This window comes from Balaenoptera acutorostrata, chromosome 5 (genome assembly GCF_949987535.1).
Source record: "Balaenoptera acutorostrata chromosome 5, mBalAcu1.1, whole genome shotgun sequence".
Classification (NCBI taxonomy): domain Eukaryota; kingdom Metazoa; phylum Chordata; class Mammalia; order Artiodactyla; family Balaenopteridae; genus Balaenoptera; species Balaenoptera acutorostrata.
In genome coordinates, this window is record NC_080068.1 from 122,422,127 (window position 1) to 122,449,349 (window position 27,223).

Sequence of the window (27,223 nt, forward strand, 5' to 3'; positions counted from 1 at the left end):
AAATTTGCTCTCTAAGACATCCATCTTCTCTTGCCCTCCTGCTGTCCATCAGAGCTCCTGGTTCTAAAGCTTTTGGCCTCAGACACAGACCGGAGTTATACCATGGGCCCCCCTGATTCTTAGGCCTTCAGACTCTGAATTACACCATCAACTTTCCTGATTCTCCAGCTTGCAGATGGCAGGCAGACTGTGGAACTTCTAGGCCTCCATATCCAAGTGGCTAATTCCTACAGTAAATCACTTCTTATTTATCTCTATTTATCCAACTGGCTCTGTTTCTCTGAAGAAAACTGACTAATACACAATCCAATCTAGATACTGGATGATATCTAGTTTTTACATATGCGGATAATGCCAACACATTTATACAGTTGCTCTGATTATTATGTGTTAATATTTTATTATTAATAAATGCTCTGCCATAGTCAAGAAAGTTGCATGAATGATGGGCTGATGAAGGAGGAGATGATGTGTGACTGAACATCATTGGTATTTGTGATCTAATTGAGACTCACTGGTCTAAGTTGTCGATCTTGTCTTATATTTTAAAATATGAATGTGTTATTTTATTAGTAATAAAACAGTTGAATCCCCAAGCTTATATCATTCTGTTACAAAGTTTTAAAAAGTGACTCAAATGTTGACCATTTCTTACAATTAATCTATCTAGGAGACTATTTTTTTTACTCTTAGCTTCAGTCTGAGCACTACTCTATTTCATGGCCTCTTCTTGGTTTTCTACTGCTGCATTATAACTTTTAAGTGTTCTATGGTCACATAAGCTGAAGAAATGTGTCATTTTTACAGGCACATATTTAAAGAAGTAGGACTCAGAAAACATAGAATATACTTTGATATTCTTATTATTTTCACAAAAGGCTATGAGACAGTATTTTGACTATTCAAGCTATGAGTGGGCTGAGTAATGAATTAGCCACTAGCCAACTGACTTCCACTGTTAATACCAATGTAAATTATGTCACAGATCAATCCCACAACTTCTAATGAAATTCCTGGGACAGGAATCACTTCTGCAAGGACTCTATAAACACAGATCAAGGGTGTCGAAGGTGAAGCAGCAACATGAGAAATCCACAGCTAAGAGGCTTCACCCTGGGGTCACTGCAAATCAAGGACACTGGGCCTATTTCAGATGGCAGTACAAGAATTAAGTTATTACTAACTGCAAGACAAAAATTATACCATCAAAACTCTAAAGATGGTAAACAGATTAAATAAATTGTGTATAAATGAAGAAATCCTCAGGGCCGGAGAAACTTAGGACCATGCAGACAAATGAAGGCTGTCTCAGCAAAGCTGAAGCATATTTATGGTCCCACTGTACTTGGGACTATAGTGCCATTGAAAAGCGGAAACCCAGCTGTCACCTAAGACAGGAAGGGAATTCTGCAAACTTGGCAGCGATTCTGCAGCTGTGTCCTTAATACCCCTCTTGGAGTCTGCCATGGTGTGATGTTACTCACAGAGCTCAAAGAGGTCATGGAGATAGCTCCATGAAGAATCAAAATGGAAAAGACTGCTGGTATAGAGTGGATTCTGAAACCTATCTCAGGATTTAACCTATCCGAACTATCACATCTCTCCCCAGATCCCTGCCCTCAGTATTCCCCACCAGTTACCATTATTTATTCAACCAACTTCAAGACCCGAGTCTTCTCCAACTCCTCTTTTCTCCTCACTTCCATCTCCTATTAGCTGCCAAGTCTAGCAGATTCCGCTTCTTCATCTTTAATCCATTCCCTCCTTTTGGTCCTGAAGGCCAGTGCCCTGGCTCAGCTCCTTACTTCCTCAGACTATTAAAATAACCTATCCTCCCAGTTTCCAGCATTTTCCCCTCCAATTCATTTTATGACCACCATATTATTCATCTATCTAAATCACAGTCGGAATCATGCCAGTTCCCCTTTCAAGCCATCTTCAGTTATTCCTCATAGCTCTGAATCAAACACATACTCCTCAGCTTGGCACTCAAGACCCCAGTAATCTCCAGTAGCTCCTCAGCGTCTATACTGACTGTCACCCACACATTTCCATACGAGCACCACAGGGTCCAACTTCCTGTCTCTTCTGCAAACTTCTTTACATCTGGATCTCACTATGCACACAACTCAATCTACTCCAATCTCACCCATCTTCCAGGGTCCACATCAATCACTGCTTCCTCGAAGAAACCTCTCTCCATCTCCCCAATTATATATGATCTCCTGCTTCCCTGAACCTAACACATTTTCCCTGGATCTATTATGACCTGCTTTCCATTCTACTTATTTATCTCACCTACTATAATTTTCTCCCAATCACTATTTATTAAGACTTATATCTATGTTCCAGGCACTGTCTTAGGCATCAGGAATACAGGGGTGACTAAAACATCTATGACCCCTCAAATTACACAGAGGAGCCTCAAGCTGGTATTACTATGGAACCTTCATAGTGTACCGCGTGATAAGTAGCTAGAACATAATTCATAAACATACTCAGTGTCATTCAATTAAGATGCTTTGTTTAAAACCTCTAATTCTAGTAATAAAAGATTAATTTTAAATGGGAAATTTCAAGAATCATATAGTGTAATCTTTAAGTCCATAACTGAAGTAAAAGTGGAAGAAATATCAAATCTTTCCATCGAAATACTATAGGGCAAAAATTTCCATTTTTTGAAGCTATCCATAAATTTATTTGTTTAATAAAACAAATGAAAGAGTGGAAAGAAAGAAAATCAGACTTTGCTGTCAATGGGAGTTCAAATGAATGAATATGATTAACTGAATGAATGAATTTAAAAAGACTATGGGTTTGGTTTTCTGATGGTTTTTGGACCTATCATTTTAGAATCTTAGTAAATCCCCAGAAGTTCACGTGGAGATAACATAGATAGGGGATATGTATAGTGATCAGGTAAAAAGATGAAAGAATACAACTATGAGATGACCTATGTTAAATTATCATTAAGGAGAAAAACAGGACAAGACTTCTCTCGGGCCTCTGTCCTTGACCCAGACATTAGCAAAGAAACTCTGACATTTAAAAGATGGGAAAGTTCTTGCCATATATTCCCATTTTAAATAAGTACACACATTATTACATCTCAGTGTCAAATATCCCCACGATTCACAGTAGTTGTCCAATGCCCCACCCATGTTCCACCCCCCACCCCGCCTCTGTTCCAACAGTTTTATTTACCTCATATGCATCTTTGATGTTCAAGGGCTCACCAAGAGCTGCCACGTGTCCCACGATGCCTTTATTCCACTCTAAGCGGATACAGTTATTTGAAGCTTCTTCCAGTGTTGAACCTTCTGCAACGTCAAAGAGGCGGCTAATAAGAAACTTGTCGTTGGCGCTGTCCTCGCAGACGAGGAACAGGGAATAGCGGTCAGCGGAGATGAGGCCATGGATATGCAAGAAAATTTTGTGACATAAGGCTGTGACATCCAAGTGGCTAGAAATATCTTTCACTAATTCCAAGAGTCTCGAGCACTGGTCCCCTTCGTCATTATCAAACCGTGGGGGGGTTAGAGGCATCTGCTCCTTCTTTTCTGAGTCAGAGAGGAAGCTCACAGTTCCCTCGGAATCCTTGACAACGATGGGTCTAAGAGGTCGATCAAATTCGGAGGCAGAGATTTTCCTGGTTGGTGTTCCAGGGACACTGCTCTCTGCACGGGGGCTCTGCTGCGAGGGGCAAGAGCAAGATTCCACGTGGCCTCTGATGCCTTCCTTGCACACAGGGATGGTGTGAACTCTCTCAGCAAACCATGCATTGACCATTTCTCTGCAGAAAAGAACATGTGGACACAGTAAATACTTAAGAAAGGGGCTTCCCTGGTGGCGCAGTGGTTGAGAATCTGCCTGCCAATGCAGGGGACACGGGTTCGAGCCCTGGTCTGGGAAGATCCCACATGCCGCGGAGCAACTAGGCCCGTGAGCCACAATTACTGAGCCTGCGCGTCTGGAGCCTGTGCTCTGCAACGAGAGGCCACGATAGTGAGAGGCCCGCGCACCGCGATGAAGAGTGGTCCCCGCTTGCTGCAACTAGAGAAAGCCCTAGCACAGAAACGAAGACCCAACATAGCAATCAATCAATCAATCAATCAATCAATCAATAAATCTTAAAAAAAAAAACAAAACTTAAGAACACCCCTCCTTAAATATTGCTACCCCTGAAAGCTTCTAAAAATCCTCTCATGGTAAACTGAGGCAGTAATGGTTCGATCTGTCACAGAAAATAAAAACAAGATGGTTTATTTAAGACAGTTTTATTCTGAAAATCTGTAGAGGACAGGTGCTTCAATGAACACTTTGATAAAGCCTGACTCCTATACACATGTATTTTCAGATGTCTGATTTACCATACATCAAGTGTCAAGTCTGCTCCTCTCAAAATCAATTTGTATTAAAGTAAAAGACACTAAATTTAACAATAGTCTTAGGAAAACATAGATACGGAAATTAATTTGCTATTTAAAACACACAACTTGTTCTGAAGTTAAATATTTTTAAAAATTTATCTGAATTTGGCTAGCTAATATGCTTAATTTTAGATAATTGTTATCTATATTGCTATATATACATGAGATTTAGAAAGGGAAATGAAAAATATAAACAATTTGATCTGGTATGTAGTAAAAAGATTGTAGATTTCCATTAATATCATCCTGATAATGTCTGTTCAGATAATGGTAAAAATGATCTCTTCTTCTAGATTATCTATTCCTTATATAAAGGAGGAAAACAAAAAAGTAAGCATAACTAGTATAAAAAATTCAGTCCGAGAAAACTTAAATTATTTATGTTGTTAATGTGCCATCCCATGAAGAAACCTGTCTGAGATAAAGCCTTCACAGTGGGTGATTTTTTTAAACAAATATACCGGATCATATATATCCAAATGATTGTTGTTCAATTCAAATACTTCCTCTTGGGCAGCTGTAATCTTATGCCAATTGATGGGGCCATGACTTTAGACATTTTTGGAACTCTTCTTTTGAAACTAACTTCTAAAAAATTTCATAAGCCATATAAGAATATTAGTTTTATCTGAAAGTTAGATCTTCTTTTTCACTGAGCCTTCCTCTCAAAACAAGCAAATAAAACCGCAAAAAACCTAGAGTAATGGCTAACTTCATATATCTCTTATGCGTTAGACTTGACTTTTTCCAAAACTCAAATTTACTTTCAAAAGACAAAAACTTGCTACCATTGAGGATATTTAAAAGAACTGGCCTATAAGAGCAATGCAATCGCCACTCTACAATGACTTACTGATTATTTTCACCAAAGAGCCAGGATAAAAAAGTCTGACAGTGTACTATTTTGGAGAGTGTAGGGATACAGACACTCTCTCATCCTTTTGGATGCAGTAGAAATTGATAACACCTCTTCAGAGGGCAAGTAGGCAATATCTAACAAGTTTTAAAATGCATTTATCCTTTGTTGCACAGATTTTACACATGTGGCAAAGGAAGTACCAGGGTATTTATTCACTGTGGTACTGTTTGTCACAGCAAAGATAAGAAGACACCTAATACCACAAACAGAAGCCTGGAAGACACATCATGGCACATTTATAAATGTAACACTAGACAAAGATTTTAAAATGGTCATGGATACTGATATGAATAATCACCACAATTTATTAAGTGAAAAAAGAAGATCCAGAAGGGGGAAAGAAGAGTTAGCCTTTTTTTCAGAGTCTCTACTAAGTCTTTCACTTATAGAATGTTCCCTTAATTATTTTAGTTTGAACAACACTCTATTGTTTGGTAAATATATATTACCCTGAAATGGCACTGGTCTAGAATGAAATGGGTCAAAAAAAGATAACACAGATATTATCAGGATTACCTCATAATTCCAAGTGTTAGATAGAGTTATAAATTTTAAAGCTCTCTTTAAAAACCTATGTAGGGACTTCCCTGGTGGTCCAGTGGTCAAGACTCTGCGTCCCCACTGCCGGGGGCACGGGTTTGATCCCTGGTCAGGGAACTAAGATCCTGCAAGCCATGCACCACGGCCAAAATAATAATAATAATAATAAACAAAAGTTTTTTAAAAAGCAATGCAGTAAGTATATTGTACAGATCTCCGGTGTATACTTCTAGCACAGAGTCTTTTAAAATATAATTGCCTAATGTTTTATAAATGCATGCCATGGCTTGAGACAAAATTTCCAGTGATGAGAACATACATTGATATTAAAATAATGCTGTATCTCAAAAAGTTCGATAGAAATGAGGGGAACATACCTTGGGAAGTGCTTACATAACCTCCAAAATCACAGTAGTAGTGCCAAAGACACTGATGTCAGACATGCATGTGAAAAATGTACAGGAAGCATTTGAATAAACTGTCTTGTAAAATGTAAGACAGGAAAAAAGCGATACATTTAAATTAACATATCATGTGATTTAAAAATATGTACATGCAACTTAAATTCTCAAATCAATATAAAAAGAGGCATTTTAACTATTTCAGTTACAAGGCTGAAACACAGCCTCATCTTATTTCTTACCTTCTCATTGGAAAATGGTGATCAACTTTTTAATCCAACCACCTACTTGACAGCTCCATGTGAATGTCTAAACAGACACCTTAACATGGTGAAATCAGAATTCCTAATGCCCCACCCTTCATCTTGCTCCAGCCTCACTCCCTGCCAGGTTTCTTCATATTAGTAAGTAGCACCATCATCTCCTTAGTTACTCAACCAAACATGTAGGAATTACTCTGGATTCCTGTTTCCTTCAACTCTCTCTTCTTATCCAGCAGCCAAGTCCTGTCACCTTGACTTCTAAAACCCTGTAGTCCAATCTGCTCATTTCTATCTCCTGTACCACTTCCCTGGTCCAAACCCCACCATCTCTCACCTCGGACTGTGGCCACGGCCCCTTAACTGGTCTCTCTGATATTATACTAGCCTCCCTTCAATCCATTCTCCACACAGTAGCCAGAGTAATCTTCGAGCAAAGTAAACCTTAACATCTTAACCACCCTACTTGGCTTCTCACTGAATTGAGAATAAAACTCAAACTCTTTCAATCCCCTACCATAGTCCCTCTCACCCATGCCTCCCTGACGCTCCTTAAGCACGTCAGACTGCTCCCAGTCTGGAAAGCTCTCCTCACCTGCACCTGGCTGATCACAGCTTCCTCATCTCCTGTGCAGACAGGTCTTCCCTGATCACTGCACCTCAGGTGGCGCCGACACATTACGTCCTCCCCCCACGCTATCTGAATTCTTACTATCATCTATTCTTCTGGTTTATTCATCTGTTGGCTTATTGCCTCCTCCGATGAGATATAAACTTCATACTTGTCTGTCTTCTTCACGACTGCATTCCTGTACTTAGAAAACGCCTGTCACATACTAAGTCCTTGATAAATATTTGAGTGAAGTGAATGAATAAATAAATGAAGACTCCTAAATTACCTGCATTAAAAGGGACAACAGTCTTTTGAAAATGTGAATGCTGATATATTTGTTACAGAAAATCAACACTGTTCATCACCCCTTGGATGTAAGCCTCATAACTGACCATGGCTAATTTACCCTCATATATCCTGTAGGGCCTAATATATGTCTTAAACAGAGCCAGTGTCCAAAAATTCTTTGTTAGGTGTTTTGTATTATTACATTTAATAGTCTCACAAGTGTTTCATTTCTAGATATTCTCTTGGAGAGATGAACTCAGTATTAAATGACACAGGAACAGTAGACATGGTATATTCATTCAGTGATTCAATCAACAATTTTTATTAATCACCAGTCATGGGGGAAAGGGTTTTCTCATGACCACCTTATTGATTATCTGAGTCCCTGTAGATATATCCCTGTGTATGGAAAACATATGTTATCATAACATCAAAACAATCACTTATAAACCAACCGTAAATAAAATTAAATCATCTCTCACACCTCTCTCCCTTCAGGCATCCCTTGACGTTTTGCAGTGCATGAACTATGTGGCTGTATGAAGTGGGCCGTCCTTCCTAAGACTAATATCTATCATCTCCTGTTGATTGTTTTTTAATACTTCAATCTCTGCAAATACAAATCACCTGCAGACTGAAATTTAAACTCTTATGTAAGATACAGAATTTCTAGAAGTAAACCAAAGTGATGTTGGAGAACTATTCTAATATTACATAAAGCCACTGATAATTAAGGGTTAAGCTCAATAAAAAAACAGCTAACAATCAAAAAATAAAAAAACAGCAAGGATCATGACATAACAAATACCTGAAAAGAAAATTCTATTCAAATAACTGCATTCTAGATTAAGAAGGGCTGCTGGAAAAACTGATGACATCTTCAAATATTAATTTTTCAAACCTATATTTGGGGAAAAAGACTCTCTTTAGGATCCTGCTGCAAATGTCAAATAAGAAGTAAAGATATTGGTTTATGGCATAGTCTTGCCAGAAAATTGTGTATTTTACAAATCAGCTTGGAGTTTTCATTATAATCTAAATTTTACTAAGTCCAAAATAAGGTAAATTTACTTTCATAACCTGTGGTTCCATTTTTCAAGATAAAGTTCCAATCAAAACCTTTTCACTGATATTTTTCGGTTTTAACTGGATTCACTTTTAAGTGTCTTTTTTCTCTAGAATGGATTATTCTCATGAAGGTCCTTGAGAGTGTCAGGCACTAACTAGGCTGGGCACCAGGGATACAGGAGTGAGCAAGCCCAGACCTCTCCTCCCTAAACTGAAGCTTATATTGTGTCCAGAAGTTAATTTATACACGTACTGAATTTGCTGTCATATGAAGTTATACGTAACTGCATGTGAATGAAGAAAGATGGAAAGATGAACATGTCAAATACGAGGGTAAATATGCCAGATGAGATTCAAGAAACTTGGCTGGTAGCTCTGACTGGAGCAAATCACTTCTATGGCCTGAGGCAGGATCTCTATTTTCCCTTCTTTCTCTTCCTTGAGTCTATGATATTTTGAAAAGTATTTACATTAGTGATACTGGAAGGAAAAAAAGCACCATTTTATTTAAACCTGGTGAGGCAGGCACTAACAATCCTACTTTCTCAATTATGCAGCTAAATTAAATGGCTGAACCAAACACATTCTGCTAGCTGGCAGCAAAATCAGGAATCAAATCTAGGTCTCCTATTCCAAGTCTTACAGCCTGTAAGACTATAGAAGTTCCCAGAACATCAATGTTTGTCATGAAGACACTTCATAATGTCTAGCTGCATCTGAAAGAGTCAAAAATCAAATTTAAACACACAAGGCATAGAGAGAATAAAATCACTTATAATACACATTCTCTAACTTAATTCTTTCCATCCAGATCGTAAAAGGACAGCACACTAAACCACTGAGGTAAAAACACTGCCTCAAGGGACTCAGAGAACAAATGTTCTTAAGGATTGTGTCCTGAAAAAAATCTAACTGAATCCCATGCCTATGTTTCTCTGAAAACAGGCCATGGTTTATAAACCTAAAATGATGCACTGAAAAGAATGTATAATAAATGTGTTCAAGAGAAGAGTAATTCTCAGGGCTGCTAGATTTAGCAAATAAAAATACTGGATACCCAGTTAAAACTGAGTTTCAGATAAACAATGAATAATTTTTTAATATAAGTAGAATCTAAAATTCAAATTTTACGGGGTGTCCTGTATTTTAGCTGGCCACACTAGTCGTTCGATGTTCTGTTTTTCCCAACTGAAATTATTGGCAGATAGACAACAAAGACAAGGTAGGTTCTATGGAGCATACTAATGAGCTCCAGGCTATCAAACCACTAATACTAATTTTATCATCGAAAGAGCACGAAGGATCCTGTGTACCACATTGTGATCCTGTGTATGATAACTGAACCTTTTGAAAGCTCTTGGATTAATAATTTGTGGCATAAAATTCTTCCTTAAATCAAGCCTTTTCATTTTACTGTCCAAACCATACCATATATTTAATAGAGAAAAAACAAACTGCAATCTACTTATAAAAGGGAGGTTGACTAATTGCTAAAAATTCTTGGGACTTACAAAGCACCCTGAGAAGTTGTGTTTTTCAGCCATAAATACAAAATTCCAATCATTATTCTAGCATTTGCTGCCAATGGGATTTGTGACCAGTGGCAAACAATTTTCTTCTTCTGAGTTTCAATTTCATCCTCTACATAATAGGGGAAATACTGCCTGTTCTACCTTCTTCATGAAGTGCAAGGTGCTGACTGTCTTCAGCAGAGTATAAAGTCAAGAATACCAAACTGGCCATCAGGAAACAACTCTAGTTCCAACTATAAGAATACACAGATGTGAGGCTGAACCAATCACAACTTCTCTGGAGGTCGTTTTCTCCAGAGTACAAGTCCTTCATTATAAAAATGGTCAGCTGTATGAACAGGTCATGAAGACTCCCACAACTTCTTACATTATCAGTAGGCCAGTAGGTGATGATTATTAGTTTGGTCAACTCCTGTCATCTCCTTTTGCCCCTCAGCTTCTCCATTTTCAAACAGGGGAAAGACTTCTTACTGCTTCACTCACCACATAGGGCTGATGTTTGAGACAAGTTATAAAATGCACGTGGGGCTTCCCTGGTGGTGCAGTGGTTAAGAGTCCGCCTGCCAACGCAGGGGACATGGGTTCGAGCCCTGGTCCAGGAAGATCCCACATGCCGCGGAGCAACTAAGCACGTGCGCCACAACTACTCAGCCTGCGCTCTAGAGCCCGCAAGCCACAACTACTGAGCCCGTGCGCCACAACTACCGAAGTCCACATGCCTAGAGCCTGTGCTCTGCAACAAGAGAAGCCACCGCAGTGGGAAGCCCGCACACTGCAACGAAGAGTAGCCCCTGCTCGATGCAACTAGAGAAAAGCCCACGAGCAGCAACGAAGACCCAACACAGCCAAAAATAAATAAATAGATAAATAAATAAAATTTTAAAAAAAGAAAAAGAAAATGCATGTGGAAGCATTTCAAAATCTCTTCCATATTTTTAAGATGTTGCTATCTCCTAGACCCTTAGTATTCATTCCAATGGAGACATAGGGCTGGGGTAAAGAGCAATGGCTGTTCATTTCCTCATAAAGTTCAGACAAGAGAATCAGAGAAAGTGAGGGGGAAAGAGGTCGTGTTCCAGGTGGTATGGGTCCACAGGCCGAGTGGGTCTAATAGCGTTTGGAAATAGGCTGGCTACGTGCATCCTGAGCATTCAAAGTCCTTGTCCAAAGCAGATACTGCAGATTGTCATTTATTAAAGAATCCCACTAAGTTTTCCCCCTAAATAGAAGAGTTACATCATAACTCTCCATAAGTTACATTCTAGCCATTTGAGCAGAAAGAATGAAATGTATGCAAGTTCCACAAAGGTATTTTACCCTCTGCTCCAAGCGCTAATAACTTAGAGACTCTGCTTTCATGTATAAGCAAGTCCTTGTTAACCGTCTTGCAATCACAAGCAGAGCGGCCCTCTTGAAGTCTTTGAGTTGATTTAACTTTTACAAGGCTGTTAATGAAAAACAATAGGCCCTGGACCCTTGAAATAAAGCCACGGCCAAGGGAAATACAATAAAAATTAATGCCGAGAATTTATAATCGATGACAAGATCCTGATGTTTAACATCCCATCCAAATCATTCCTTCTCTCCTCACCAAAATCTGTTTTATTATCCTCCAGTCAGTTATTTCCTTCCATATTTTATTACACAAAAAATTTCTTACCTCATAAATGAGTTGTATTATGTATCTTTTTAAAATGGGTAAATTCAATTTAGTTTTGTTTTTAAACTTTTACAATATGTCTTAAAATAACTAGAGAAACCCTGGAGGGTCCCAAAATCAATGTTGGGAGTTATTCCTCTCAGGTAACATGAATGTGAATACCATCTGTGGTTTCAAACTTGTAGGTACCACAGATGCTGCTCAGGGCTCACTAAGGAACCCTTTCCCACACTGAGCAAGTAAAGAACCCAAAAGATTGATATTAATTAGACACCAGGAAATAAAGCCAAGATAAAAACTTGTCATGAGTTTACCATAAATGTGACTTGGATTTTAAATCTCAAGTCTTTTAAAACAATGAATCCAATCAGAAGTTTACTGTCTTAATATTCTACTTTACTGAAGACTCTTGCAGCTCAAACTGTCCATGCAATGATGATTTAATATAAAAATCAGTGTCATGAGGAATAACATTTAACATATTTTGATTTCACGAGGCTTCTTTATAGCACTAACAGCACTGCATTCTTCAAGACAGTGCTTCAATGTGGGTGGATCACCCTACAAAACTAAATGCAAAAGGCCAGGCGGCCAGGTTCTAGCAGCTGCTGCAGGAAAAGGCTGAGCTTGACATTTCCACTGTCAGACATTTGGGGTCTTTAGTAATACACAGAGGAATGGAATGAATAAATTCATTCGTGAATGATAAAAAAACATCGAAGGAATTCTGTGGGGTAGAAAGCCTGGAAGGTGAATTGTCATTTTTTATAACGGTTATAACAAAGAGTTTATCTCATCAAAATTACACACATGGCAGAAATAAAGTGCTATATATTTCATACCACACACCCTGTGTGCTCCTATTATTAAAGAAGATGAAAAGTGTATCATTCTTAAAATGATAGATTCAATTAAGTTAATGATTAAATTTAATGATACCAAGCTAATAATATCTTTTTAATGGATATTTAAATAGGTTTAAGTTTTTGTATATCAGCTACACTTCATCTCATACTTTACAAAAGTTTTACAAATTAATTAGTGATATTCATTGAAAGAAATGGAAGGTCACTGTATGATGACACATACTGTTAAGAATGAAACTTTTCCCCTTTTGCAATTTCTCATTTTCACTCAATATTATTACCTATCACAGGAAGAAAAACTACGGTTTATAGTTTGTGTTCTAGAAATTTTCCACTAATCTAAACAAGTCACAGCTTCTTCCAAATGCCTACTATCTAGAAGTATTAAATAGGATATGCAAAACTTATTGCATATGGGATGCAAGCTCTCACATAACATTTCAAATATGATTAGCAAAAGAGATAAACACACACACACACACACACACACACGCCTGTGTCCAAAGGGGCTCCATGCAGCAATAACTTTAATTTCTACCAAAGTTGAACTGTTCACTCATTTACAAAACAAATCTTAAAAAGACAAATACCTTAAAATATATATTCAGTATTCCAGATGCCTTGAAAGGGAAAAATAATTAAAATACCTTGTCTAGATAGAATATTTCTTGGCATCTAGAAAAGTAAGGAAAAGGAAAAGAAAAATTTACGAAGCAGTGAAAAATTCTGATGTAAACATAATAATTCTCATGAGTTAAAAATATAATTAGATGAAACCTACTTGTAGAGCAACTAGTTTAATGTGCTTTGTACTCTTGCCTAAAATAATGTATCAGAGGATAAAAATTCTTTGAAAATATACTGTACTTAGGGTACTTGTGTTCTAATACTAAAAATATAATTGTAACAGTCCAGTACCTAAACTTTCAGCCATTCTATTTTAAAATGTTATTGGAGAGTTCCTACTTTTTATACTCTAAAATAATATATGGAAATGAAACCCACTTGGGCAAAGTCTCTAGGCACCTCATTTAGTAATGTGCTTGCACATTAAGAGGCCCTAGGAGAAACTTTAGCCTCTTCCTGAGTTAAATTCCTCATGACATTAAATCTATGAGTCTTTGCGTTGCTTCCATTAACATTGATACTGAACTTCAGTAGAAAATGATGGGTAAGGGCCCTAGGTGGGAAGACTTAGGCTTCAACTCCAGAGCTGCTTCTAAGATAAGACCTCAGGTGCACTATTTACTCTCTCTATAAGATGGAGATAACAGCATTAACCCTCATAGGCTTCTTAAGAAAATTAAGGGAAATCATGCCTATAGAGTGATAGCATAGAGTCTGGTACACAGTGTTTAATATGTGATAGTTACTGTTTTTAAGTTAATTGAACTTTTTTTTTTTTGGCCGTGCCACATGGATTGCAAGATCTTAGTTCCTAGACTGGGAATTGAACCTGGGTCCTTGGCAGTGAAAGCACTGAGTTCTAAACACTGGGCCACAAGGGAATTCCCAAGTTAATCGACCATTAACTGCAATATATTTTCAAAAGCAATTAATTTTTTTGTAAAAATAAAAAGAATTTATTTATGGGTTTCTACAGAATAACTAGATGTTAGCCATTGTTTCTTTTTAAGCTCCTAGTTTAAAAGCACTAATTTCTCTATAGAAACACTTGTGCAAAAAAAAATTGTTTTAATGTTGGTATTTTCTCAAATTAGAATTGAAAAAACATAGACTCCCTAGACCAATAACCACACTTACATATGACAAATTTTCTGAATAACACATAAAGATTAAGAGCTGAACATGTAGTTGAGAAAAATCACTTTCTATTACTACTCAGAACTTAATTTTTAAAAATAAGTTATAGAATTTGGGGGACGATTTTTTCAAAATATCACAGATATGATAAAACTGTTTGACAACAAATGTGATATACAACTAATTATCTAAAATAAAAACCATAGCAATATTTCATAATAACCGTAATTCTAAACTGGAGAATGATTTTAATACTTGATAAAACAATGCTTCAACACTCTGCTACAAGAGATCTGGGGATTAAAGTTGATCCATTTTAGTTCCTACCCAAGGGGGCTTACTTGGGGGAATTCTGTAAGTAGGTTGATGCCTGGGTCTCAAGGAGGTTACCCTGGAACAGTAACATTTGGGGAGATTTGCAGAGTGCCTCAAACAAAACAGAGGAAAAATCTGCAGGCCCTGAATGATCCACAAAACACAATGCATGATCGTGTTTTTTAAGTCTCCTATTAAAACTTCACCCCAGGCTTCCCTGGTGGTGCAGTGGTTGAGAATCTGCCTGCCAATGCAGGGGACACGGGTTCGAGCCCTGGTATGGGAAGATCCCACATGCCACGGAGCAACTAGGCCCGTGAGCCACAACTACTGAGCCTGTGCGTCTGGAGCCTGTGCTCTGCAACAAGAGAGGCCGCGAGAGTGAGAAGTCCGTGCACCGCGATGAAGAGTGGTCCCCGCTTGCCACAACTAGAGAAAGCCCTCGCACAGAAACGAAGACCCAACACAGCTAAAAATAAATAAATTAATTAATTAATTTAAAAATATAATTAATAAATAAATAAATTAATTAATTAACTACAAGCAACTCTATGCCAATAAAATGGACAACCTGGAAGAAATTGACAAATTCTTAGAAAGGCATAACCTTCCAAGACTGAACCAGGAAGAAACAGAAAATATGAACAGACCAATCACAAGTAATGAAATTGAAACTGTGATGAAAAATCTTCCAACAAACAGAAGTCCAGGACCAGATGGCTTCACAGGTGAATTCTATCAAACATTTAGAGAAGAGCTAACACCCATCCTTCTCAAACTCTTCCAAAAAATTGCAGAGGAAGGAACACTCCCAAACTCATTCTATGAGGCCACCATCACCCTGATACCAAAACCAGAAAAAGATACTACAAAAAAAGAAAATTACAGACCAATATCACTGATGAATATAGATGCAAAAATCCTCAACAAAATACTAGCAAACAGAATCCAACAACACATTAAAAGGATCATACACCACGATCAAGTGGGATTTATCCCAGGGATGCAAGGATTCTTCAATATATGCAAATCAATCAATGTGATACAGCATATTAACAAATTGAAGAATAAAAACCATATGATCATCTCAATAGATGCAGAAAAAGCTTTTGACAAAATTCAACACCCATTTATGATAAAAACTCTCCAGAAAGTGGGCATAGAGGGAACCTACCTCAACATAATAAAGGCCATATATGACAAACCCACAGCAAACATCATTCTCAATGGTGAAAAAAATGAAAGCATTTCCTCTAAGATCAGGAACGAGACAAGGTTGCCCACTCTCACCACTACTATTCAACATAGTTTTGGAAGTTTTAGCCACAGCAATCAGAGAAGAAAAAGAAATAAAAGGAATACAAATTGGAAAAGAAGAAGTAAAACTGTCACTGTTTGCAGATGACATGATACTATACATAGAGAATCCTAAAACTGCCACCAGAAAACTACTGGAGCTAATCAATGAATTTGGTAAAGTTGCAGGATACAAAATTAATGCACAGAAATCTCTTGCATTCTTATACACTAATGATGAAAAATCTGAAAGAGAAATTATGGAAACACTCCCATTTACCATTGCAACAAAAAGAATAAAATATCTAGGAATAAACCTACCTAGGGAGACAAAAGACCTGTATGCAGAAAACTATAAGACACTGATGAAAGCAATTAAAGATGATACCAACAGATGGAGAGATATACCATGTTCTTGGATTCGAAGAATCAATATTGTGAAAATGACTATACTACCCAAAGCAATCTACAGATTCAATGCAATCCCTATCAAATTACCAATGGCATTTTTTACAGAACTAGAACAAATCATCTTAAAATTTGTATGGAGACACAAAAGACCCCGAATAGCCAAAGCAGTCTTGAGGGAAAAAAACGGAGCTGGAGGAATCAGACTCCCTGACTTCAGACTATACTACAAAGCTACAGTAATCAAGACAATATAGTACTGGCACAAAAACAGAAACATAGATCAATGGAACAGGATAGAAAGCCCAGAGATAAACCCACGCACCTATGGTCAACTAATCTATGACAAAGGAGGCAAAGATATACAATGGAGAAAAGACAGTCTCTTCAATAAGTGGTGCTGGGAAAACTGGACAGCTACATGTAAAAGAATGAAATTAGAATACTCCCTAACACCATACACAAAAATAAACTCAAAATGCATTCAAGACCTAAATGTAAGACCAGACACTATAAAACTCTTAGAAGAAAACATAGGAAGAACAGTCTTTGACATAAGTCACAGCAAGATCTTTTTTGATCCACCTCCCAGAGTAATGGAAATAAAAACAAAAATAAACAAATGGGACCTAATGAAACTTCAAAGCTTTTGCACAGCAAAGGAAACCATAAACAAGATGAAAAGACAACCCTCAGAATGGAAGAAAATATTTGCAAACGAATCAACGGACAAAGGATTAATCTCCAAAATATATAAACTGCTCATGCAGCTCAATATTAAAGAAACAAACAACCCAATCCAAAAATGGGCAGAAGACCTAAATAGACATTTCTCCAAAGAAGACATACAGATGGCCAAGAAGCACATGAAAAGATGCTCAACATCACTAATTATTAGAGAAATGCAAATCAAAACTACAATGAGGTATCACCTCACACCAGTTAGAATGGGCATCAGCAGAAAATCTACAAACAACAAATGCTGGAGAGGGTGTGGAGAAAAGGGAACCCTCTTGCACTCTTGGTGGGAATGTAAATTGATACAGCCACTATGGAGAACAGTATGGAGGTTCCTTAAAAAACTAAAAATAGAATTACCATATGACCCAGCAATCCCACTACTGGGCATATACCCAGAGAAAACAGTAATTCATAAAGACACATGCACCCCAATGTTCATTGCAGCACTATTTACAATAGCCAGGTCATGGAAGCAACCTAAATGCCCATCGACAGACGAATAGATAAAGAAGATGTGGTACATATATACAATGGAATATTACTCAGCCATAAAAAGGAAAGAAATTGAGTCATTTGTTGAGACGTGGCGGGATCTAGAGATTGTCATACAGGGTGAAGTAAGTCAGAAAGAGAAAAACAAATATCGTATATTAACGCATGTATGTGGAACATAGAAAAATGGTACAGATGAACCAGTTTGCAGGGCAGAAGTTCAGACACAGATGTAGAGAACAAACGTATGGACACCAATGGGGGAAAACTGCGGTGGGGTGGGGATGGTGGTGTGCTGAATTGGGCGATTGGGATTGACATGTATACAGTGATGTGTATAAAATTGATGACTGATTAAAATATAATAATAATAAAAAATTTTTTTAAAAATTAAAAAAAAATTTAAAATTAATAAATAAATTAAAAAAAAACTGCACCCCTTTCTCTTTCTCTTCAGTGCTTTTTTCATCATTCATATGAATTAACCACTAAAACCAGAATTACAAAGAGTGTGTTAGTTTCCTGTCTAAAAAGGGATGGTTGATAATTTATATGGAAATGTGCTTTATCTGTAGGAAAAACATAAAAATAACTCACATAAAATATAATGTTAGATATTTCTCCTGCTCTTGGATCCTTATTTTACACAGTTCTAGCTGTGTTGTTTGTAAAATTTGACCTAGATCCACCACTCATACTTGGAAAATACTTAAAGAAAACTATTCAATCTAAGAAGTTGATACTCTGCTCCTCTGGTGAGAATCAAGAATGCTTAGAGCTGAAAGAGATTTTTAAACTCATTTATGAATTTCTCTGCCTTGATTTCTCACCCCCTCCTATCTCCCATTTTTTTTTAAAAATAATTTTATTTATTTATTTATTTATTTTACTTATGGCTGTGTTGGGTCTTCATTTCTGTGCAAGGGCTTTCTCTAGTTGTGGCAAGCGGGGGCCACTCTTCATCGCGGTGCGCGGGTCTCTCACTATCGCGGCCTCTCTTGTTGCGGAGCACAGGCTCCAGACGCGCAGGCTCAGCAATTGTGGCTCATAGGCCTAGTCGCTCCGTGGCATGTGGGATCTTCCCAGACCAGGGCTCGAACCCGTGTCCTCTGCATTAGCAGGCAGATTCTCAACCACTGCGCCACCAGGGAAGCCCCTACCTCCCATTTTAAAGCCAAGATTTATTAACCTGGGCCAGTCACAAAGCTTGGGACACAGTCGGGAGGTCTGGACTCCCATTCCAATTCCCTTTCCAGTACCTTACACAATCCACAGAAGGTTCCGTTTAAACCATTAATAAAAATTCGCCTAAAAAATGAGAAGGACACAAAGTCTATTAAATCCCTGTTCTGTTGTTCTAACTCCCACTTATCAGAATAAGGGGATGACTCTCAAAGTTTGCAATTATAATTAAGGTACTGATGATTCTCAAGGTAAAATAAATAGTAACCTACTGAAAATCACTCTATAAAAGATAAGGAAATATGTATTAGTTCCTTTAAATTTCTTAAGAACCCTAGAAGTAAATGCTATTATTCCCATTTTACAGAGAAAGCAAAGAAATAAAGTACCTGAAGTACCTAAAGGTCATACTTTTAAGAAAGAGGTAGTTCTGGGGCTGAAGCTTCAATCTGTCCTATCTGGGGCCCTTAACCGCGCCATAAATTGAAGTAAAGTTTAAAGAGTTCAGAACAGTGGCTCCCAACCAAGTAGTGGTGCCAACTTTGGGGGCATTTGGAGGCGTGTGTGTCACAACAATCAGGTGCTCCCGACACTTAGTGCCTGGGGCCCAGGGATGTTAAACATCCTGCAGTACGCTGAACAGTTTCTCACAACAACGGAAAGTATCACTAGCAAATGCCACACAGCATCCCCTTTAAGAAGCAATGGTTTACTATAATGGAAGAGAATATGAAAAAGATGAATCACTTTGCTGTAAACCTGAAACTAACACAACATTGTAAATCAACTATACTTCAATTTAAAAAAAAAAAAAAAGAAAAAAAAGCAACAGTTTAGAAGAATAAAAGATTAACCCACTATAACAGTGTATCAAATGAAACGGGCTATCTGGGACCCCTCCAAGGGATTCCTCCAATAATCTCTACTCTGATGTTACAGTGAGTAGTTCCCTTGCTTCTGGCATGGATCAGAAACAAATGCTGTCAAAAGTTATTTAATGTTCCCAAGTTTTCTCCAGCTATGAAAACATCTGAGAAGCTTACTGGGACCAAATATAAATAAAATGCAGAACTGCTTCACATGGTTTTACATTCAAATTTGACCAAGAGTTGGAAGAGACATGTTTTGTAATTTTCCATGCATTCACAATCACATGTATGGAAAATGTTCCTTAAATGAAAACTTACTTGCATCTGAAAGAAAACCTAATAACCAAAATCTATGCTGTAAATGTGTAAACCGATTTGTTTAGCAGCTTAGAGATGGGAAAGATTGGACTAGATTGGCATGGCCGAATATGAGGTATGAGAAGCCCTGAGAGTCCAGAGCAATTATGTTTTGAAGATCTGTAGTTTCTCTATGGAAATGCTTCAATTTTGCGTTTTCACACTAATGACAATTAAAACCAAAAAAAAAAAAGTAAAAGATGTATACTTTAAATTACTGGGATGACCACCTTATAATCAAATACTATCCTGCAATTTTAGCAGTCAAGTTTATATTTGTATTTACAATCACACTGCCACCCAATGGTTCTGGGATAAAGAGAAAATAAAAGAGGTAGATTTAATATGTAAATTTGCTTTCAAGCCAAATAAAAACCAAAAGCTGGTGTATTGTGCTATAGGACTAAAAGTTTCATGATTGTTATGAGAGACCCAGTGGGAGAAATGAATCATCACAAGGCAACTATAGCAAAGGCAAGCTGACCTCATCAGACCCCCCTGCATCCCAATCAGGGCCACATTCACTCTACAAGGATGATTTAATGAATGTGGTCAATTTGCATTTGGCTAGAGTTTTATCATTTTATTCATAATTAACTTATACATTTATTTTGGTATTACAGTTGTATAAATGCTATGATTAAATTATACCTACCCTTAAGAATTCCTCATATAACTCACATTAAAATGAGAGAAAGTCAATACTAGGTATGGCAGATATCTGGAACTTGTGGATGCACTCACATCACTTTCTTTTGGGAATTCCCCTCCCCCTCCCCCCCACTAACATATCACACTATGGGTTACCTGCCCCAACAAAGTAGTGAGACAACCTTATTCTTCTGGACACAATGACTGGCCCAGAGCAGGCAAGTGATGCAAGCAAGGCCAAATAATTTTGAGAGGGCTGATATGGATAAGAAGGTACTTTTCAAACATGAGAAATTTAAGACCCACATAACCTTGCCAAGAAGAAACTTTTCCAGCTCACAAAGAAAGCCTACCGGAGAATAAAGCCAATGCAGCGTAGGGCCAAAAGGACGGATGGAGGGAGGGAGGGAGGGAGGGAGGGAGGGAGGGAGGGAGGGAAGGAAGGAAGGAAGGAAGGAAGGAAGGAAGGAAGACAGATTGATTAGATAGACATACAGACAAAAAGAATGTTGACAAGATTATTTCACACCCAAACCAATCTCCAGGAACGTCAATCATGTGAGTTAATTATGTATGAGTTCAAGTTGAGTTTTTGTCACTTGTGACCAAAAGCTTTTTAACTAAGATACTGGGTATCAATAAGAATGTCTTACTTTAACAGGGGAACATTACTTAAATTTGAAAGACACTGGACTACATGATCTCCTCCAACTCTAAAGTTCAAAGATCCTGTGTGTGTGTTTTAATTATTTCATCAGCTTAAAAAATCAGGATCTGTATATGTATAGCTGACTCACTTTGTGATACAGCAGAAACTAACACACCACTGTAAAGCAATTATACTCCAATAAAGATGTTACAAAGAAAAAAAAAATCAGGATCTTTTCTCTTCTTATGACCTCACTATACTTATTCAACAGAAAGTAGAAGTGATGCTTTTTTTAAAATAATTATTACCAGGGATATGATATCAGGTAGGGATTTTTCTCTCCCAAATTTAGATGTAATAAAATTATTCAGAGAAGACAATTTGCAAAAAGTTAATCTTACTTTACAACTCAGAATCAAGAGAAAGGTCTCAAAGAACACAGAAGCTAACAATGGCACCTAAGACTTTATAAAGCATGTTCACTACAAACTACAAACGGGGCACATGGATATATATATCTCCATATATATATATATATATCCATATATATGGCTTTTTTAAAGCTTTTCAGAATATTCATCAGAATGATTCTTATGAACTTAACACTGTTTTCTTTCCCTGCCTTAAATATTTAGTTCGCAATAAGTATAAATTCCTACCAGTTAGAGAAAATGAATAAAGCACTCACACCATGAAAAAAAATATGATTCAAAATAAAATGAGAATACCAAGTCGGTAAATAAGATTACAGAGCTAAATATCAAATGAATGACTCACATGGAAAGACTTTCTTCAGTTTTTATTCTTAGGTTGTAATTCACAGGCACTTTTTTTTTTTTTTTACTGAGAACCTGATTTAACAGATATTTCCAAGGCCACATCAATCAGCTACAACATTGGTCAACTGAATCTACATCTGCCCAGCTAAAGTAATCTCACAGGAAGTCCTGCAAAGTCAGTAGCTAGTCTGCATTCTAAACTCAAAAATCAGTCATTTTTCAACCCTCCAATATCAATCAACTCAGTGATTTATTTAATTGCCCTGCAGTCCTTACCAAAGGTTTTTATCCTAAGAAGAGTTTTTATCCTACAATTAGCCCTGAGAACAAAGAAAAAAATCTAACTCAACACAACAGTTACAGGTTTAATAAACTGTTAGTTTGAAAAATATTTGGGGGACAAACTAATAAATACCAAACACTTTTTTTTAAGCCTTTTCAAGTATGAAAGAACTCTTTCCCAAGCATTATTAAAATGTAGCAGGAAGTTCAAGCAGTTTTAAGTTAATTCATGTTTTCAAATCTGGAGGAAGGGAAGCAACTTAGTAAGACATACTCTCTGTAATCAGATAAGGGTGAAGGTACAAACTTTACCCATACAACTTGAAAGCACTTTCAAATATTTTAAAAGAAATGATATCAGAGACCAGACTCAAGTCATTTCTTTAGGTGGAACTATTTAAAAAGGAAATTTTGTTGCACAACATAATCAAAATGCTAAAAACTGCTCATCTTTAGGTACTGAAGACAATATTAAGAAAATATTGGCAATTCCAATAGATCTTCAGATCACAAACTGAAAAAAAAGCTACTGAATTGTACCACAAGCCTATTTAAGTGTTATACTAAGCAAATAGATTTATTTTGAATGACTAATTGCAATGCATTAGTTGTACCACAGCTTTAGGAATCATGATCTTGTATTGGGGGCTTTAAAAATGGAACTGAATATGAAACCTTGAGAACACTAGTGATAGAAGAGCAATGAGATACATCATTTCAGGGGCTCCTACGGATTCTTCCAGATTCAATCCTATCCAAATTCAATCCACATGAGTACTTTTAGAGCACTAAAAGTTACCTTCGAGCTGGCTATAAGGACCCTGGTTATAAGCAATACAAGGATAAAAGGACATTATTACACCAGAATTACCATAATGAAAATATTAGAAATAATATCAAAGCCAGACTGAGTCAATACCCACAGGATTTTATTATCTTCAACACTAGTGACTGCTTAACAAAATATGCTTAACAAACTGTGTCTGAAGATTGTGAGTTTATATTCCTATATGATCATAGAAACAATCATTTTTACGATTGAATAGCAATATTTATTTTATACTTATCATCTGACTTTAAGATAATATCTTGCAAAAAAAAAGTTACAGCTTTTAGAGATGAGAAAAAAATACGAAAAGAAAGAAAGAAAGAAAGAAAAAGAAAGAGAGAAAGAAAGAAAGAAAGAAAAAAGAAAGAAAGAAAGAAAGAAAGAAAGAAAGAAAGAAAGAAAGAAAGAAAGAAAGAAAGAAAGAGAAAGAAAGAAAAGAGAGAGAAAGAAAGAGAGAAAGAAAGAATCCCAAACTCAGGACCTGGAACATCAACTAATTCACCACAGCTTTGCAGCGTCAAATAAAAGGTCTATCATAAAAAACTACATGCGAGTGTAAAACTTCTGTTTCTGGACTTTGATCCAAGTGGTCATAAAAAGTTGTCCTCACTTAGTATCTCCTATTTCCAGTATATGCCAAATATTCTCAAGCTTTTGTCTAGCACAAAACAAAGCAATAAAAAGTCAATCATATTACCCTTACAATTCTAAATGATCTAAAACATCGTGCACAATCACAGAGCTGATTAGTAACTAATGAAAGGTAAGTTATTCTAATAAGCTGTCAAGAATAACAACAGCTGTTAAAGTGGCATTAGCAGCAGAAAGGCTTCATCTGTGAATGCACGAGCATTAAAGCCCTTAATGAACACAGCATCTCAAACTCGTAGGACTGCAAAGTTTTCTATGATAGCGAGGGTGGAGGTTTTCCATAGGTTTTAGTTACTAGTCTCAAAGTAATTTTTATGCCTATAGATTCAGTTACAAATTGTTCAACTGACACTCTCAAAATTCGCTTAAACAGGTTTTGATTGCTGAAAAGCATCTATTTGTGTGCTGCAAGCTATAGCTTTTAAGGAGGTGCTTAGCTCTGTATTTGAAGATAATTATAGGAAACAATGTAATATAGCAGCAATAATTGCTTTCAAGGTCAACCAAAATTCACAGGTGTTTAAATGAAAGTTTAGTGCCAGAACCTTCCTTCTATTCAGTGACTACTATTGAATGCAGACCATTCAGTCTGAGGAGAGAATAGAGAAGCATGCATGAATGTCAAACAACAATTAAATCAAATAAGGTAGAAATAGTTCTATCAATGAGACTGTTTACAGGCACAGATGGCCAATCTCAGTGAATCCAAATTTATTTAAAATCTTAAAACTCACCAAATGCCTCTACAGAGCTATTCTGTTGCATGGGTTTCCTTAATCACATACAGTATTCATTTTTTACAGTGTGTAACAAAAGGGAAAAAAGCAAAGTAATGTGATCTTCTTGTTAAAGCAAACAAACAAACAAACGACTTAGCTGTAAAGTTAAGGTGTCTGTAATAAGATTTGATCACAACCATGTGAATCACACCGTGTTCAGCAGGTTGGCCTTTTTATAATCAACTAGTGCCCAATCTCTCATTCTTGTTTTAAGTCTCCAGTTAATGCCATCAAATATAAGCCCAAACTGGAATACTGTTTCTTAAAAAACCTCTGGCTACGCATAAGACTTAGATTATATTCTTCACACTGACAACTTTCAGCGCCTTGTAACTCCTAAAATTGAGGGCCTGCCCTACTCTTGAATGTCTTACACTTTCATTTTCCGGCTTACACTCAACATAAATTCTTCTCTCAAGATTATACACACACACATATATATCACAGAAAGGGTTCAGCCTCTTGTCAACATCAACTGTAATATAAAAACCCTAACTGAAGAAAAAAGCCTTTAATAGAGTCTCGGTCTAAATTTTACACTAAGCAGTGTACTTTTGAGAATTGGGATTTTAATCCTATGCTACTTGGGAAAAAAAGTAATGTGAAAAGAAATGTAACTTAACTCATTCAATTTATTTTCCAAAAAAAAGTAACTCAAAGTTTTGGCAGGCTGTCAAAGTGAAGTGTTTTTATGTATGAGTTAAAACCTACCGCCAAACAATCCCAAGTTTATGTCTTCAAAGGGAGAGGAGAAAAAAAAAAAAAAGATAAAGGACATTTACGCTGATTTTAAAATAAGTAATTTTGTTCTTTCTTAATAATCTGCCTGAAGAACATCTCTAAAGAACATCCCCCTACACATTTAAAATATCAGCCCAGTTCTCCTGCCCATTCCCCATTCTATGCGCTATAGTTCATTAAGGGCGGAAGAGTGGAAGTGTGCAAGGGTGAAAGCAAACCGGGGACAGATGGCCTCGGAGAAGGTGACCTCTAAAACCTGTTGGCTCCCAGCAATCGATAATTCCAGACCTAGATGGTTTTAGTGCCTCACCCCAAACTCGCAGAAAAGTCCTCTTCGAAAAGAAGCCACTTTCCATTCAGGGTTTATCCTCTGGTCGCTCCAGATTTAGGATTTTGATAGAAGGCGAAAGCGGCGAAGAGGATTTTAAAAGGAGGGCGGAGTAATTAAAGAGAAGAGAGAAGATTTGCGCCGAAGCCACCGCCTCTATTAAAAACGCCCGAAAGTGATCAAATCGACACCAACTCTGAACGTTCGTTAGGAGACGCGGAGTTAAAAACAGTCCAATCTAAGACCTCAAAGTATTACATCCACAGGAAAGTAAAGGAAGACAAAAATCTCATAGAGTCCATTTTCAGTGAAGCGTCGCCCCGCCGGTGTGACCCGGGTGCCACCCCCCAGCACCCGGCCCCCACCGCGCCCCCGGGGAAAGTGGGAAAGACGGAGGGATGCTGAAGGAAGTACCTTGTTTTGTCCCCAAAAGGCAACATAGCAAACGTGGTGAGTTGGAGGTGCAGATCAGGCGGCCTCGGTGGACCCTGGACTCCAGGAGGCGCCGGGGGGCGACGACGTGCCCAGGTGAGGCCGTTGACTCGAAGCCGGCTCCCCTACCGCCCCCGCGGTCGCGCCACAGCCCGCCGCCGCCCGTTTGCCTCGCACGGCGCCGCCCCCTGGCTGGGAGCGCCCGGCCGAGTCGCAGCGGCGCGCCGGCGAGTGGGAGCCCAGCGCCCAGCCCCGGCCGGCCCCTTCACCATCACCGCCCCGCGTGCGTCTCCCTCCCGGCGAGGCGGCCAGCGTCAGCTGCCCGAAGGCCGCTGCCGGGAGCCGGCGACGGCGAGGTTCGGGCCCCTTCTCCAAAGGGGTGCGTCTGGGAGTCAGCCCGAGTCCGAGCGCAGCAGCCTTTCCCGCGCCCCGGCTTCGCACCAACTCCTCCGGCTTCGGGGCACCCGCCTGCCACGCACTCTCCGTTCCACCCTCCGAGCCCCTAGGCTTCAGCCTCAATTCCTCTCCAAGTCTCCCGCGAGCGTTTCCCACGCGCGCCCCGACTGCTCGCTGCGCAGCCGCCTCCCAAAGGACAGGCTCCCTCCTCCCCGCCCTCCGCAGCAGCCGCCCCAGCGCTTGGCTCCGGACCAGGAAGAGCTGGCCTCTGGGGTCGCCTCGGGCCGCGGGACCTGTCACCCGCCGGGGTCCGCTCCCCGTCGCGCCTCCCCACCGCCCTTTGTGTGCACGCCACGAACCCCTCCGCGGAGCCCGTTCGGCGGCGCCGCCTTGCGCGCAAAAGCGAAGGAAAGGGGGAGCGCGGGACAACCAGGGGACTGGAAGGGGGCAAAAGGCGACAGCACTCACTTTGGGAAGGTTCCGGCATGTTGCTGCCTTTGGGCTTCTTCGTGGTCTCGCCCCTACCCGGGCTTCCCCGCCCCGCCAGGGCCGGGGCGAAGAGGGACGGGGGAGGAGCGGAGCCACAGGGAACGCGTTGGAAACGGTGCTTCCGGAGCTGCAGGGAAGGGGCTTAAAAACTGTTTTGGTTTCGCTAAGGAGATTTAGGGGAACAAGGAGGCTAGAGAAGGGCTAGAGGAAGGCCTG

The 27,223-nt window shown here is 38.6% G+C and overlaps 1 protein-coding gene across 5 annotated transcripts in view; it reads right to left on the reverse strand.

Moving 5' to 3' along the window:
* PDE5A (phosphodiesterase 5A) overlaps positions 1–27,223 on the reverse strand; it is a 150,494-nt gene that overhangs the window by 122,477 nt on the left and 794 nt on the right. For 2 of the 5 annotated variants that reach the window (XM_007172415.2, XM_007172418.2), the window contains exon 2: positions 3,205–3,793. In XM_007172415.2, the coding sequence (XP_007172477.1) occupies positions 3,205–3,793 (589 nt within the window). Of the gene's footprint in view, positions 1–3,204; positions 3,794–25,672; positions 25,936–26,104; positions 26,724–26,986; positions 27,081–27,223 lie in introns of those variants that run through there. The other 3 variants (XM_007172417.2, XM_007172416.2, XM_057546465.1) reach the window with 3 other exon arrangements.